This window comes from Melozone crissalis, unplaced genomic scaffold (assembly GCF_028551555.1).
Source record: "Melozone crissalis strain CALT ecotype California unplaced genomic scaffold, PUWL_Pcris_2 ptg000007l_1, whole genome shotgun sequence".
NCBI lineage: Eukaryota > Metazoa > Chordata > Aves > Passeriformes > Passerellidae > Melozone > Melozone crissalis.
The window spans coordinates 4,855,532-4,871,573 of NW_026535785.1; the positions used below are offsets into that span (position 1 = coordinate 4,855,532).

A 16,042-nucleotide genomic window follows, 5' to 3' on the forward strand; every position below is an offset into this window, starting at 1 on the left:
TTGCAACAAAACCTGTAACTATTCCACAACTTAGTTAAAATAAATAAGTGAACAGTAAAAAATTCCCCCTTCATGTAGACTGGTAGGTCTGTATCTGACAAACATAACTAAAACCTCTCACAGGGAAATTTCCCACATCCCTTAAGCCCTATATGGAGGCTCTCAGGTTACATACTTTTCCACAGCCACAATTATTTGTATTATTTCCTAAACTGAGCAGTGGCTTCTGCAGTCATAATCATCTCTCAATAAAGCCTTCACTAGCAGACAGGAATCCCAGGGCACAGCAAAGTTATCTGATCTGCAGCTTCCTCCCTGCTCAGCCTCGGGCTGTGAATACACTGCCTGCTGAGATGCTCAGCCTAGAGAGACACCTGGACCACACCTGGTCCTAAATCCAGCACAGTTTTTGTGAGCTCCTTCCCTCCCCACTGTTTACCTTACAATTGCTATAGGAATTGTTCAAATCACATCCTCTATTCCTGAGGGAAAGCATTAGATAGAAATGCTTCCTTAGAAAGTCGGAACAAACAAAAAGCAGGACATGGATGATCAATTAACTAATTCCAGGGTTCACTGCTGTCCCTCACAGGTGATTCACACCCTCTCTTCGGGGTCCGAAGGGACAGTGGGAGCAACATTTACCGGCCACCTCCTGCTGCTGATGTGGAGAAAATGAAAATCAGCCACATGAAGGAGCAGAAAGCATTTGCCCTCATCAGAGAAATCCTGGGTATTACCCATATGTAGATTATCTTGTTTTATTCAGTAATACTCATCAGTAATTTTACTTCAGTGAAAATATTGTTCTCTAGGGTGACAAAGTTTTGGCATATCTTCAGCTTTCTGCCAGCCATTGTGATGTAGAGACAGGCTGTTCCCTGGCAGCTGGAGCTGCAGGGAGGTGGGAATGTTAGCTGGAGCTAAAAGTGTGGCTAAGGCTTCATTTTATGGCTAAAAAACACATCACAAACATGAGAAATTAAAGAAAAGCAGAAAGGATAAAAGGAGGAGGTTAACAGTTAAATGAAGCTGAAACCAAAGAGCAGATGGAGGCCATCTTTCTAAAAGCAGACAGTATCTACAGATAATGATTTATGCCCCTGTTTTATTTCCTCTAAAATCCAAGGCAAAAAAAATTACCTCAACTTCACTTGGAACAAAGTTAGACTAGTCATTTTATTTGGAGCTACCATGACTACATCTATTCAGCCTTCCCACTTCTTTTCTTGACTGCTACTCATATTCCAAATGTGAAACACTCAAACTGCAGCACACTGAAGCAGCTTGGGTGCCTTCATTAGCGCTGGTCACTCAGAGTGTACAAAGCTCCTCCTTGGCCTAATGGCTGCTGGCAGCAGTACTCATCCATGCAATCTATTTTGAACAGCATTGTTAACCAGAGCTCACATGTGTTGTCTCTTTCTGGTTTTTTCCAGCCTATCTGGGGTTTTTATGGATGCTGTTACTGGTTGCCTATGGGCAAAGAGACCCCAATTCCTACTATTTAAACAAACACATTGAGGACAGCTTTACAGATGGATTCCATGATGTCTACAGTTACCAGGATTTTTTCACGTGGGCAAACACGACTTTACTCAGAAATCTTTATGGATCATATAAAGGTGCAGAGTCACATTGTTTCCCTTCAGCTTGACAGATTCTGAAACTTTATTTTTAATACTTATCTCTAACTTTCATATTTGAGTGGAGAAAGGGACTGTGAGTGTATGAGGCTAGCAAGGAATCTTATAATATGAATACCAGTGGATAACAAAACCCCACAGCTTGACCCTGAGTTAAACATCCCCTGATATTTTCCTTATATTTAATATAACCCAAAAGTTCTGCACTGCACTGCAATGTTAATTTTTTCACATTTTATATTACTTACTCCAGATATTCAGATATATCAGAAAGTTTACACAACTTTGTTTCCATAATTAAAAAAAGAATGGCAGACAGGTGGCACCATACAGCTTTCCTTAGGAGAGTTGTTTGCATCACAACTTGTGGCAATGTGAAGGCAAATTATGCAATACCAGCATGTTTCTATCCAGCCATATCCAGTAAAATATGACCCATTTCCAGCTCACATTTAAGGGTAAATATTGAAATTTATTAGCAGAGTTGTTCTTTGGACATGAACACTGCATAAAGCTACTCTTCTACTGGACTTGAGGTAAGTCACTTTTCTCCCCAGGCCTCACTTTCCCTGTGTATAAAATACAGATGGGGGTGACAGAGAACTCTGTTATTGGGAAAATTATTTAAGAACTCAGTTCAAATCAAAGTAAGGGTTTCATTTTCATGACTATTTTGCTTACAGTGTTTCCGAGAAAAGAATATATGGGAAAATATTAATGCATCAGTGACTCATAAATGAAATGAAGAAATATTATTAATTTTGTCATATTGCCAGTGCTGCTCTTTTCCATCTCCTGTTTAGGATTCATTACAGATGGCAATTCCAAGCTGGTGGGAAGCGCTCGGATTCGCCAAGCAAGAGTGAAAGGAGACACCTGCCCTGTTTCTCCCAGACTCCAGCACGTGGTTGAGGAATGCCACGCTCCCTACTCCCTGCAGACAGAAGATACATCAGTTTATGGGGAGCACTGGAATACCTCAGGCCCTGATAACTCCTCTGACTTGAGCTCAGCATGGCACTATCAGAGTCAGTCCAAACTGAGAGGACACCCCAGCTGGGGTAAATTTGCTGTCTACAGCGGAGGGGGATATGTGATTCACCTGGGAACTGACCCCAAAAATGCCTCCAGGTACCACTGGTGTTCTTGTAAATCATCAGTGCATCCTCCATGTGGTACTGTCTCATTCTTGTATGAGTTACATCACTGGCTACACATTCTTTTGGCAGAATTCTCCAGTACCTTTTCAACAATGTCTGGCTTGACACCTTCACAAGAGCAGTGTTTGTTGAATTTACAGTCTACAATGCCAACGTGAACCTGTTCTGCATTATAAGCCTGATGTTTGAAAGCAATGCTTTAGGTGAGAGCCTTTCCTAAGTTACACATTTCTGAAGACAGCAAGAAATGCACCTAGAGGATAGATTTACACACCATCAGTGTTTTCCTGGTTCTTTCCTCAGGAAACACAAGTGTATTAATAAATCTAATCATGAGAGAACCAATGCAAATTTTTTAAACCATTTAGGAAAAATGCAGCATCACAGTAATATAGACCATAATGGAATATCTTATGTTTGCTGATGCTGCTGATGAAGAAAACATGACACTGAAATTTGATCTTGAGAATTTATACAACAGGAACAAGAAAAACTCTGTTTCCTAATCACTTCAGCTAATCAATACAATATTAGGACAAAAATGCAAATAATGGTCTGGGTTTTTTGTTCCTGATGACTTCTAATGTATAGCTGTGTAATCATGTAATACATTATCTGGATACAACAAAGAGAAGAGTGAAAGCAGATTCTGGTTTAGAGGCTATAGGAAAACATTTAGTCTGAGCAGCAGCCTCCTTAGGGTGTGTCCAAGTATTGGAAAATGCCTGAACTGAGCTAATTTTGTGTTTAGAATGAGATTCAGGTTTTTTTAAAAAAATTCCAAGTCCTCCTGCTGTATTTCTGCATTTGCAGTCCAATCGAAACTCAGTCCTGGGATTACCATTGTGCTATCACACAAGACAGCACTGCCGCTCTAAGACCCTTGACTCTCTGAAATTCCTGTTTGAGGAAAATTTCAAACCCTTATAGGGTTACTCACATAGTCAAGTCTAAGTCTTAGTTTGATGGTTGAATTCAGCCTCACACTGATGTGAAAGCAAGTACAGAAGTCTCACTGGTTGTTGAGTTGTTTGAATTGAGGCAGAAGGAGCCCTGAGGTGACCCCTGTTTGTTTTTTAGGGGCCTTCTTCACAAGGGCAGAGCTGCAGAGTGTCCGGCTGTACCCCTACACCGACAGCCTCCACATCTTTGTGGTTGCAGCAGAAATCATTTATTTCCTCTTCATTGTGTACTACATGATAGCCCAGGTGAGCCCCACTGGAGAGTCTGACTGAGAGCTTGACCTTGTGCCTGCTGTTGATTTCACTTACAAAAGCTTCAGGACTGTACTTGATTTCAGTAGCACTGGTGCTGCTACACCAATGGAAGATTGAATCAGGTACGGTGTCAGTATTAAATAATAGGAAGGCAACATTTTATTTGGTTTGGATGCTGTTTTTGAGAAAGATAATGAGAAAGTAGTGCAAGATGTAGTTTTATTAATGCAGAGCAGTCTGCTTTATTGTGGAGAGCATTGCCCTAATCTTCAGAGGTGCATTGTGTGATGTGGAGTCATGAGACTGAAAGAGTAAAACTCCTCCCAGGGAAAGCTGCTGAAGAGTCTGAGATGGAGATACTTCCACAGCAAGTGGAATCTCCTGGAGATGGCCATTATATTGATTAGCTGGAGTGCTCTGTCAGTGTTTGTGAAACGGACGGTCCTTGGGACCAGGGACATCAGCTACTACCAGGAACACAAGGAGGAGTAAGTACTAATGCTATTTACTGCACCCTTTGTTGTTGCTACTTATGCAGAAATAAATCTGTTTTTCCTCTTCCCAGACAGCACTTTTTCTGTGCTAAATATTGCTATCCTAGATAGCTGTGTATTCATGAAGCCTGTAAGTGTGTCAGGGCTTAGATTTGTGTCAGCAATAGGATTTTCTTCTGATACTGCTCTGATAAAATCCAGCAGACTTGAGCACCAGGTTCCCTTCCTGTCTGCATCACCCTCTTGTGAGCCAACAAGCCTTTTTGCTACAGGACATCCACCCAGAAAGCACATAATCTGCCTTGGTCTTTGTTGTAAAAAGCCATTGGTGAGAGGATAATAATGGAACATTTAGTACAGAATAGAAAGTTATAACATCTTTTAAAAAATGGTCACACAGGAAAGAGATTATACAACAGGAACAAGAAAAATTCTGTTTCCTAATCACTCCAAATCGTGCTCATTATTCTATAGAATCATAGAATAATGAGCAGGATTTGGGCTATAGCCTTGACCTCCTCTCCTTAAAAATCTTAGCCATGCACAACTGAGGTTTTGTGTGCACACAGCAGGAAGTGCAAGTGGGAACACTCAAACAGGAACTCATCAGGTCTCTACTAAACCCCAGCACAGGGTGACTGGCTTTTCCAGCATACCCATTTATGCACTTCAAAGGATTCTATGTGCACAGTAAATTATGTATTTTCCTTTTTTCCCCTAACAGCTCCATAAGCTTCAGTGAAACAGCAAGAGCTGATGCAGTTCTTGGCTACCTGATTGCATTCCTGGTGCTTCTCTCCACAGTGAAACTGTGGCATCTGCTGAGGCTCAACCCTAAACTGAACATGATCACTTCAACACTGAGGAGGGCATGGGGTGATATCTCTGGGTTCATCACTGTTATTGCAATCATGTTCCTTGCCTATTCCATTGCTGTGAGTACCATGGTGCTTTCTCTTGTCTGCTCCCAGGTAGTCAGGTTAAATCAACTGGTTTTGAGTGCCAAAAGCAACACAGCTTTGCCATGTAAAACGGAATAAAGCTGCCTGTCTATATCTTAGTTCAGCAGCTTGGAGCCCAAGTATTCTGTATGAAAGAGAAATTAAAACATCCACTTGTCTGTTCTTTGCCAACTGAAATTTAGTGAAAAATCAAACACTGAGCTGAAAAATAAGGACTTTTTGTGTGTAATAGATGCAATAAAGAACAAAGTACTGGAAAATGATTTTCTGGATAAAGTTTAAATTGTAGAGCATTGAGAAAGTGCCATTTTCTGTTTGGTTAGTTTATAAGTGGGAACTATAATTTTTACATATCTAGGGGCAAGCTGATCAGATATAAGACATCCTGGTATCCATGATAAAAGGTCTTCAAGCTGAACACATTTTGCAGCAAGGTCTCTGATCATGACACAAGACATGATTTCTGTCCTCTGCAGGCAAACCTGATATTTGGCTGGAAGCTCTTCTCTTACAAAACCCTCCTTGATTCAGCAGAGACCATGGTCAGTCTTCAGCTGGGAATCTTCAACTATGAGGAGGTACCACATCTAATTTGGAGAAGTTTGCAGCCATACAATTGGCATCTCAGCTATCAAATATGCATTGACCCAGCAAATAGAAGGACTTTCAATTAGTGCTAAACATCAATCTAATTTTGCAAGCTCCACAGCTCCCTGAGGCAGTCACCCTTTCTGAGCAAGACAAGGACGTCCAGTGAAACCTCTTTCATTTTCTAATTTGACCACAAGGAGGCTCATAATGAACCTTTCATTAAGAAACCTGCTCAAATTTCTACTAGAGCTGTTACAAATTGATTACAAAATGTTTTGAGCAATTTCCTTAGAAAGCTACAGATAGAAATGTGAGGAAAGCCCTGTGTTTGTTCTGAACACCCCTTCTATCTTCCCAAGAAAGGCAAGGCCTTCCACAAGGGAACTTTATGCTAATTTTTTTGTTGTTATTCTTTATATACCACTTTTTCAGTAAGATCTTTCAAATATTTCAATATTTGGATGTTTCTTTGTGGATTAATTTTTGGACATCTCTGACTGTGAAGTCCTCCTTAGTGGATGATTTTAGACCATGGATCCAATGGGATATGGGTGGCTTTGAAGATCAGTAATTTGGCACATTTGGCACATTTTCACCTCTACATCCCACTCATGTTAATCATGAAAATACATTCCTATGTTGTAGCTTATACAAAAATGAGTGTTTTGATTTTTTATAACCCTTGGTTTACAAGTGTCTGTGACAGTCTGAGTGTGCTTCTTGTAAAGCACACAGTAAAATAAATGACATGCATACAGGGATTTCACCTGTTGTGAAAGCTGAGACATTAGGGAGCTTCAGCTGTTCTGTGGATAAACAGATCTCCAGGCTTGTCAACTTTCACGTGAAACTGTCATACCATTACAATTAAATGCAAATACTTAAAAACCCCCAAAGACTGCCCATATTCACACATATACATATAAAATAGTCTGTTGTCTTTGCACTATATCATATCAACAAAGGGCAATACTAGAGTAGAAAATTTATATATGTGTATAATACATATGTCATAATTGATTAGACAGGATTTTCAAGGTGATAGACTTCTTATTGGGTATTAACTGTACATACATACATATAACTTGTATGTATGTATAAAGATAGGTATGTATGCTTTTTTGTTTGGTTTTTTAATGTCTTACCTTATGCATTATACAGGTCTTGGACTACAATCCAATTTTAGGCTCCTTCTTAATTGGATCCTGCATCATTTTTATGACATTTGTGGTACTGAATCTGTTCATTTCAGTGATTCTGGTTGCTTTTAGTGAGGAGCAGAAGCATTACCAGGTTTGTTCATCTAAGCTCTCTTGCTTTTAACAGTTTTTGTTCAGTGCTTGCTCAGGTATTCAACCATGGATGAAAGCCATGTAAATTCAGTCCAACTCTTAACAAGGCAACATTTGCTGAGAAAGTACACTTCAGATTTTCCAGATTTACACTGTCCACTCCTGTTCAGATGAGTCCCTGTTCAGATCTGATTTGTAGCCTTCTGTTAACATACTACATCCATCAAAAAATTCTTAGGTTTGTGCTGGGCTGTAATGAAATCAGTGCCAAAATTGCTACTGAAGTGCATGAGGCTTTACAGCTCCTTTTAAAACTCACTGTGAGTGCCTGACCCATTCAAGCTATTGATAGTGCGGTGTGAAATCCATCTTAACACTCCAGTACTGCCCAGAACTCCTCTATGTTTTAAATAAAGTCAAGGGAGATGAAGACAAAGGATATGGTTGATAGAATACAATATATATATTTAGTTTTTCTCATTTACTTCGTCTTGAAATGGTGGGTGTCTCATTGTGTATACCATGAGTATGGGAGTTGGCATGTGCACTCCAGGCTCCTGTAGAGAGATTTCCATGGAATTTGGCAGCCAAAATTTCTGAAGCGTCCATACTCATCTGGGGCTTCTGTCTGGATAAAAATATTGGCACAATGTTTTGCTTGGCAGTCACTCGTGCTCTGGTGAAAGTTGGCTTATTTCACCTCAAGTAGAGATTCTGTCTTGCAACTTGCCCTGGCTTCAGCAGAGACTGAATCCAATTTGGGTGTGCACCTCTGAGTAACTTATTTGTTATCATTTCAGGCTTCAGAAGAAGAGGAGATTGTTGATCTAATGCTAACAAAACTCTTCAGTTTCTTTGGGATAAAATGCAAGAAAGAAGAGAAGCCGGTCACTGGCGAACAACTGGAGCAACCTCTCAGCGAGTGAAGGAAGACCACCTTGAAAAGTCACTTTGCTTGTGGGCAAATTACTTATTTGTTTGCTTTCAGCTGCAGCGGTTAGAGTTAGGTCAGGCTATCGGCTTAGGTTTTTATAGCTTCTGATTAAAATGAGTTTACCCAAGGGAAAGGCTGGAGCTGTGTCAGGGAAGGTTTGTGCTGGATATTAGGAGAAGCTTCTTTCACCCAGAGGGTGTTGGGGCGCTGAACAGGCTCCCCAGGAAATGGGCATGGCCCCAAGCCAAGGAGAGCCCATGAAGCATTTGGATAATGCTCTCAGCCCCATGTGGGATTGTTGGGGTGTCTCTGCAGGGCCAGGAGTTGGACTTCGATCCTTGTGGGTCCCTTCCAACTCAGCCTGTTCCGCGATTCTGGGAAAACGACGCGGTGCTCACCCCTAAAGCGCTGCCGGCATGTTATTCTGGAGTAATAGCTAAGAAATAGCGGTAACCCTAAGGCGAAACGTCCCACGTGCACTTGCTGTAGACTTGGCGCCTGTATTTATTTAATAAACACCGAGCGGCCGTTGCACTGTCTGGCTGAATCCTCTCCGTCTCCGCCGCGGCGGCGCACGGAACATGGCGGCTCTGCTCCCCTCCCTCAGGGCCCCGTGCCCGCTGCCGCCGGGGCGCGGAGCCGAGCCCGGGCCGCTTCCCCGGGCCCGCGGGTCCCCTCGGCCACCGCCGGCTCCGCCCCGCCGCCATCGCCACCTCCCGCCGGCACCGCCCCCGCCCGCCCCCGGCAAAGATGGCGTGGCGAGCGCTGCGGCGGGTAGGGCCGGTGCTGGCGCCGCGCTGCCCGCTCCTCTCGCTGCCGCCGCGGGAGCCCGCGGCCCGCAGGCTGGGCACCAGCTCGCTGCTGCTGGCCGGTGAGTGGCGGCCCGAGGGAGGGAGGTGCGCGGCGGGCGGGCAGGACGGCGGCCCGGTGCTGCGGGGAGCCGGCGGTGCCTGTGCCCGGGAGGGTGCGCAGGGTGGGCTGCAGGGGTAGCCCTCGCCAGCCGGGACTGGGTGCGCGGAGCGGTCGGAGCGCGGGTCCCGCTGGCGGCCGTGGGTGGCAGCCGTCCTCTCTCCTTCTATCCCTCCCTCCTCCCCTGCCTCCCGCCGCGCCGTGTCCCGGCGGCCCTCGGAGCGCGATGCTGCAGCCGCCCGGAGCCCCCCGGTGCCGGCGGGGCCCGGAGAACATCGCAAGATGGCTGAACCCCCCTCACCTGGCCGGGACGCTGCTGGAACTCCCACAGGAGCAGCTGCACCTCCGTTACTCGGCCAGAAACTTTTACCCTCATCCCCACACTGCGGTGTTGAGCAAAGTCTCCTCTCAGTCTCTCTGGTCCCGGACAGAGGCTTCGCAGAGCGTGCCGTGCTGGAGCACAGCAGCTTGCCCAAAATAGCGGATGGCTTTTCCCGGGATTGCCGCTCACAAAGAGCTGATGTTGGCTCCAAGGAGCAGCGGCAGCACAAGAAAGGGGCAGGGGTGGGTGTCTGGCAGAGGCAGAGCGCAGCAGGGGCTGCCGTGGGCACACAGACAGAGCCTCCAGGCTCGCAGGGCCCTGAGCCGCTGCACAGGTTTGGCTCTGGCTCCTGTGCAGCCGCAGCTGCTCCAGCGGCACGCACGGGATGGACCCGTGCATCACTGCTTGCTGAGAGTTTGCGTTTGGTGCAGTTAATTCTGAAAGCATCTGCTGCTGTCGGAGCTCTCTGAATGGAAGTTACGCACGAAAGTCTGAAAAACAGCATCGGTGGTACTCTGGCAAATAGAAATGTTTAAAAAGTAGGCAAGAAGTAAAAGTAATGACCACCACTGAGAAGAGCTCATCCATTTCTCTCCAGACTATCTTAAACCTACCTGTTTAATGGCCTTTTGCTGCAAGTGAAAGAAATATTTTCTATTGTTCATTACTTGCAAACTGAGTTAAGATCTAAGCTGTTTTTCACTATTCTGGCCAATGTACCCATTGCTTTTCTATACACATCACTCGAAGGAATAACAGTGCTTTTGTTTGAGGCAGAGAGGAAAAGCTTTGTATGCCTCTTTGTGGAGGTGTGAGTTCCCTCTTCAGGTATATATGAAATACTTAACAGAGGCAGGTTACACTAAATCAAGGGCCAAGTTCAGAGAGTGCTAGTTAAGCTGAAACCAAAGTCCTGTTGAAATGAATGAAGCTAGAGTAAGTTCAGCTGTTCTTCTGTAAAAAAATGCAGAGAGATTTGGTATGCATTGACATTTCATATTCCTTTAGGTTGATTTATTTAATGGGCTGCCCACATAAGCTCAAAGTTCAAATTTAGAGATTACTCATTAACTGTCTTTAATTTGACCTTCATTTCCGATGGTTTTTGTTGCATGCTCAGAATTTAAATTTTTCTTTTTGGTTTGTTGTTTCTTTTTCTTTTGTCCTGCAAGAAAGTTACATGCTCTTCTAACTGCACTGGACATTTCACTGCTGTATTCCAAAGTGGTGTGAAATATTCTGGGTTTTTTTATTAGCCTTGCTTTATAAACAGATTCCATACACTATTATTATCCTGAATAAAAATGTACTGCTTGGCTTCTTTGTGCCATGTGTAACATCACTAATGTTCAGCTTGAGTTTGAGATTTGTCAATTGTCATTCTCCATTCTTACGGTTCATTACTCATTTCCAATGGAATTCCCATGGCTTTAGCATCTTGACACAAAATGATTTGAGACATTTAAGGCTGTGTTCATTAGAGTGTGTAATGAGATTTCTTGTAGTTATGGAAAACAGTGCTCGGTGAAATTCTGTGGATTTTTGACTGATAACTCATAGGAAAATACTTCATGTTTACAGTTGACTCATGTTTGTTTGTGTATTATACTTGTAAACCCACATGTTTTTCTACTGAGCTCTATAAAATTTGAGCCCTATTCTAAGATAAACAGTTTTATCTGAGACTTGCTACTCTTGAACTTTTCAAACACAAGAGGATCACTGCAACTGAAGAAGCTTAAAGTATTGACTGTCTGGAAAGATTTTACCAGGTCTACAGTGAGAGCTTCTGTTTTCCTTCACGTACAATTTTAGAAAATACACAAGGATTTGCAGAAGTGTAGTTTCTCTGGTGTTTGCCTCAAAGAGTTCATCCCACAGGATGAGTTGAAAGGAGAGTTGAACTCAAAAGGAAGGTGCAGCTGTACTACTGTGGCACCAATCCCTCAGGGAATGTTTCAGAAGTTACCTTTTCCAGTTTTTGCAACATCCCTTTCCTGACTGGATGGGTGCTGCAAATGGAAAATAAAAATAAATTAATTAAAATCTAAAAAAAAAAGGTAGTAAGGCATCTATAGGGAAATTGTGTAGAAATGAGAAAACAGACATGGCAGACTGAAAATTCTCTGAGTAAGAAAAGTTCCAGGAAAAATGTTCGCAAGAAAAATGTTGTTTGCTTCAATTACTTGTTTTGAAGTTTCTCCATATGACTTTATAAAAACAATTGCCTCTAATAAAGCTGTCTTGAATCTTCCAGATCTGAAATGTAAGGAGAATTGTAACCTTGCTGTGAAAAGACTTAACAAGGTTTTAACAGACCTATTTTATAGAGATATAGAATAACTACTGTGTTCTTCTCACAGTAACAATATTAACAGAGAGCAGAGTCTATTAAGTAGCAGTTGTCTCTATGAGTTGCCTTATTAATTTGTCCTGTATTAATTTGCCTTAATAATACATAGAACTGTGCCAGCTTTGCACTTTAATGAGATGCTGTAATGCTCACAGGGTTTCTAGAGTCACCAACACTGGCCTTCCCAGCCACAATAAGTAGTTATCAGAAATAAACACTAAATATGTTTGAAAAGCCACTGTGCTATTATAGACATGTATTAACTATGAGTAAAACACACATCTAAGCTTTAGATTTGCACTTCTGTTTGAAGTAGAACTGCTCTTTTTGCTCCTGTACTTTATCAGTCTCCAGATGGTTGCACAGGAGCTGATAATGCTCTGAGCAGGACACCCAGTGAGCCTCTGCCCTGTCACTGAGCATGTTCTGAGCTTCTCTCTAAATTACACGTGCTGGTTAAAATATTTTCCAAGAAAAATTAACAAACTCAGAAAAATTAACAAACTTAAACAAACAGTTTAAGGCTGCAAATGTGTTATTGTGTTTAAGCAAGCAACATGTCACTTTTTCCTGAAATGTCAGCTTTGTTTCCTTTCAGCCCGCAAGTTCACAGACAAGCACGAATGGGTATCTGTGGAAAATGGCATTGGAACAGTAGGAATCAGCAATTTTGCACAGGTATTGATCCCTCTGCCCTTGCCCAGCTCTGCAATATTTGTTTATGCCTATCTGCTCTGTCCTTGCTCTTTGGACATCCACGGGGGTGTTTTTATTGTTTCAGTCGCATATGCGACACAGTGAGCGTTATTTGTGAGATTTGTGCCACCTCAGCATTCTGATAAGGTCTTCATGGCCCCAGGTTGAACTTGTGGAAAGCTGAACTTGTTGGGAGACTTCAGTGTTCAGGTCTAAGCCTGAGCAGTTCATGGCTGTGTGAAAGGACATCATGTCTGCTTTAGGTCAGATTTCCTCTGAACACAAATGTGGTGAAATCCCTCTGGCTAAAGAACAGTTGTGAGCAGATGTACAGCATGGCAGTACAGAGTTTTTTCTCTGGGACAGGAATTCTTTTGGATTTTTTGTTCTCATGCTGTACTTGATTTGGAATAGTCACAGGAAAATTCTGGCCTGTATGTAAAACTTAAAGAGGAATGGGACAAGCTACCAATAAATGGAATTAATGTTTCTCAGGACAAGCAGCATTCCTTTTAATCTCAGGTTTCTGTCAATAACTCTGATACTCTCTGGCCTTTTTTGAGATAGGGTACATGTGTCAGGGAAGAGTTGAGCCAATTGTTATGATGATAAGGGTCCCAATTAAGTCAGTGAGGACAAACTGTGTTAACAGCTCTCTGTAGCTGATGCTAAGAAGGTCAGTCAGTGTTATTCCTTGTTCTTCCAGAAGAAATCTGCAGATAAACTGAGCCTGAGGGTTATTAGCAATGTAATAAAGAAACAATGATGTGGTATTTGGGGCATGATAACACCACAGTTCATTCACATTCAGTGTTTTTTAAGAAAAAGTGAAAAATATTCAATCTATACAGAATGAGAACAATATTTAGAGACAGAGAATACTTATATGCAGATTCTAGAGTCACTGTATCAGTTCTCTCCTGTATGTATTTTTGTTAATGTATACTCTGATGCTTTTATTTTTCTTTTAAGGAAGCATTAGGAGATGTTGTTTACTGTAGTCTTCCAGAAGTTGGGACAAAGTTAAGTAAACATGGTAAGTTTCAGTTCTAGTTGCTCATGAAGTGATTATTCTACTCATCCCACTCTTCCTTTGCAAAGATAAATTTTCTGAAATAATATTTATGGTTATTAATACCATTATACAGCTTTTGGATGCAAAATAAATTCAGGTATTTCTACAAACGACAGTTTTAATTTTAAATTCTCACTGTCAGACTGTGCTTAGCAGCAGAAGATACACAGTTTTTAAACTGTGAAGATACACAGTTTTTAAACTGTGAAGATACACAGTTTTTAAACTGTGAAGATACACAGTTTTTAAACTGTGAAGATTCAAAAGTAAAGCATTAAAATATTTTTGTAATAATTGTATCTATATTTTTAAAATATTTATACTTTGATCTGAACTTGCAAGTGTTGATTTGCAATTCTCCAGTTATGCACTTTGTGAGTTGCATGATGTGAAACTTCTAATTTATATCAAGCTCTAATTTTTCTCTGAATGTAGAGACTCAGTAATTTTGAGATATCAAATATGACACAGAGTTTTTGCTTGTTAGTGGTGTACAAGTTGTTACATTCTTCATCATTCAGTTATGCAACTTTTCCTGTTAAACAAAGTGAACATTAACAGGAAGAAATGAAAATCTTTTCCTGTATTAATGTGGAGAGCTGTCTCAATGGTATATGAAGAAAAAATTGTCATTATTTTGAGACAATTTTTAAAAAAGAAATGGGGGGTTTATGAGGTAAAGTAGAAGGCCTTTCTTCTGCCATCCTTCTTGTGGAATAGATCCCCATCAAAGTGTTTTGGCCAAATCTATTACATTGAATGCTGACTGTTAGACAAAAGGTCCCTCTGTGTAGTATTTTAATTAACCAACTTGTAGTTTTGCTTTATTTGAAGGAATTTCATTTCCATTTAAGTTCTTCTCTTTTCTACCCATTCTGGCCTCAGTCTAATTCCAAGCTTTCCCAGAACAAGTTGTTCCCTGATCCCTTGTCCTGGTGCCTATCTACTCTGTGACAGCTCCCTGTTCCTTCAGCCTCTGTCTTGTTTGTGCCTGGGAGCTGCTCTGGGTTAACATTGCTCCAGGCACCATTTCCATAACTCCCTACAAAACAGGGAAAAGGGAAGAGCTGCTGGGTGCTTCCAGTGTGGTGCTCCTGAATACTAATGTGTGTTTTCCACTGAGTGCAGATGTAACACTTGATAGTGTTCCTGTGGGATTGCTGAAATTGGGGCTTTGTTGATTTTGTAACCAAATTGCAAATAAAAAGGTTTAAATTGTAGGTAAAAGGCATATTTAAGTCTCTTGCAGTAAGAGCTGGGTGTTGTTCCTTCTAAGTCAATATCATGTGTGCTGTGGGCTTCAGGCAAAGGATTACCCAAATGTAAGGAATTCCTGTCCCTTCTGTAGCAGCCAGCTAGCACAAATTCCCCAGAATTCAAGAGCATAAACATCAAATTTAATAATGCTGATCCTTGTCATAAAGTGGGTGACCTCAATCTGTTTTCTTGCCCAAGATCAGACATTTCTTCACTGCTTGGGTCATCACCAGAGTGTCTGACTGAACAAAGGGAAGTGCTTTGTGTTTTCCTCTTAGGAACATTCAATCATATTCTGTGTTTCAGATGAGTTTGGAGCTTTGGAAAGTGTGAAAGCTGCTAGTGAACTCTACTCCCCTCTCTCAGGAGAAGTGACTGAGATTAATGTTGCCCTTGCAGATAATCCAGGGCTTGTCAATAAATCCTGTTATAAAGATGGTAAGATGGCACTTTTATCTTTGAATAATGAATACTCTGTGGATTCTTGCTATTACAAATGGCTCTGCAATTCCTGTTCTTCCAGCTTAATGGTGTGGAGACTTAAATGGAATATACTGAATATAGTTCAAGCCCAGTAAAATTTAATATAAAGCATTATCACAGTGTCATCTTTGAACAGCTGTTTTACAACATCTTAGTTTCAGATATACACTGTGGCTGAATTTAAATCTATTTGCCTTGATTGCATCTCTGGGTTTTGGATCTTGTAAGAGTCCATGACACTGAGGTCAGGCTCCTTTATTCTTTTGAGGCAGCATCTCCCTATGCCTCTGTCACAGCCAGCACTAAATTACACAACTGCTCTGACTCAAAAGGACATTTTTTATGTTAGTTGGTTATTCATTTTTTTAAATACTGAACTGTTGTTTTGCCTGCACAAAAACCTGACTGATTCTCCAGTGATCCAAGGCTGGTTGTTCCTGCTGGGAGTACTTTCCTAAGGCAGTGATGAATTAATTGTTCTTGTAGGATATTAGCAATTCTTTTTCATTTCCTAACTACAGGTTGGCTTATCAAGATGACTGTGGCAAACCCTGCTGAACTTGATGAACTGATGACTGAAGATGCCTATGAGAAATACATAAAATCCATTGAGGACTGAGCTGGAATAATGAAATAAATTCATATAAAATA

General features: G+C 41.7%; 2 protein-coding genes across 2 annotated transcripts in view; both read left to right on the plus strand.

Moving 5' to 3' along the window:
• LOC128932729 (polycystic kidney disease protein 1-like 2) overlaps window positions 1-8,288 on the plus strand; it is a 35,923-nt gene extending 27,635 nt beyond the window's left edge. Inside the window, 10 exon segments of the mRNA XM_054269412.1 lie at window positions 593-733; window positions 1,440-1,625; window positions 2,450-2,777; window positions 2,876-3,009; window positions 3,887-4,014; window positions 4,351-4,511; window positions 5,242-5,452; window positions 5,956-6,057; window positions 7,232-7,363; window positions 8,163-8,288. Coding sequence (XP_054125387.1) covers window positions 593-733; window positions 1,440-1,625; window positions 2,450-2,777; window positions 2,876-3,009; window positions 3,887-4,014; window positions 4,351-4,511; window positions 5,242-5,452; window positions 5,956-6,057; window positions 7,232-7,363; window positions 8,163-8,288 — 1,649 coding nt within the window.
• Window positions 8,289-9,046: 758 nt separating this feature from the next.
• GCSH (glycine cleavage system protein H) lies at window positions 9,047-16,042 on the plus strand. Its single transcript, XM_054296355.1, has 5 exons — window positions 9,047-9,167; window positions 12,479-12,558; window positions 13,549-13,612; window positions 15,215-15,346; window positions 15,913-16,042. The coding sequence occupies exons 1-5, from the start codon at window positions 9,047-9,049 to the stop codon at window positions 16,008-16,010; spliced, it is 495 nt and encodes a 164-aa protein (XP_054152330.1). The 3' UTR covers window positions 16,011-16,042.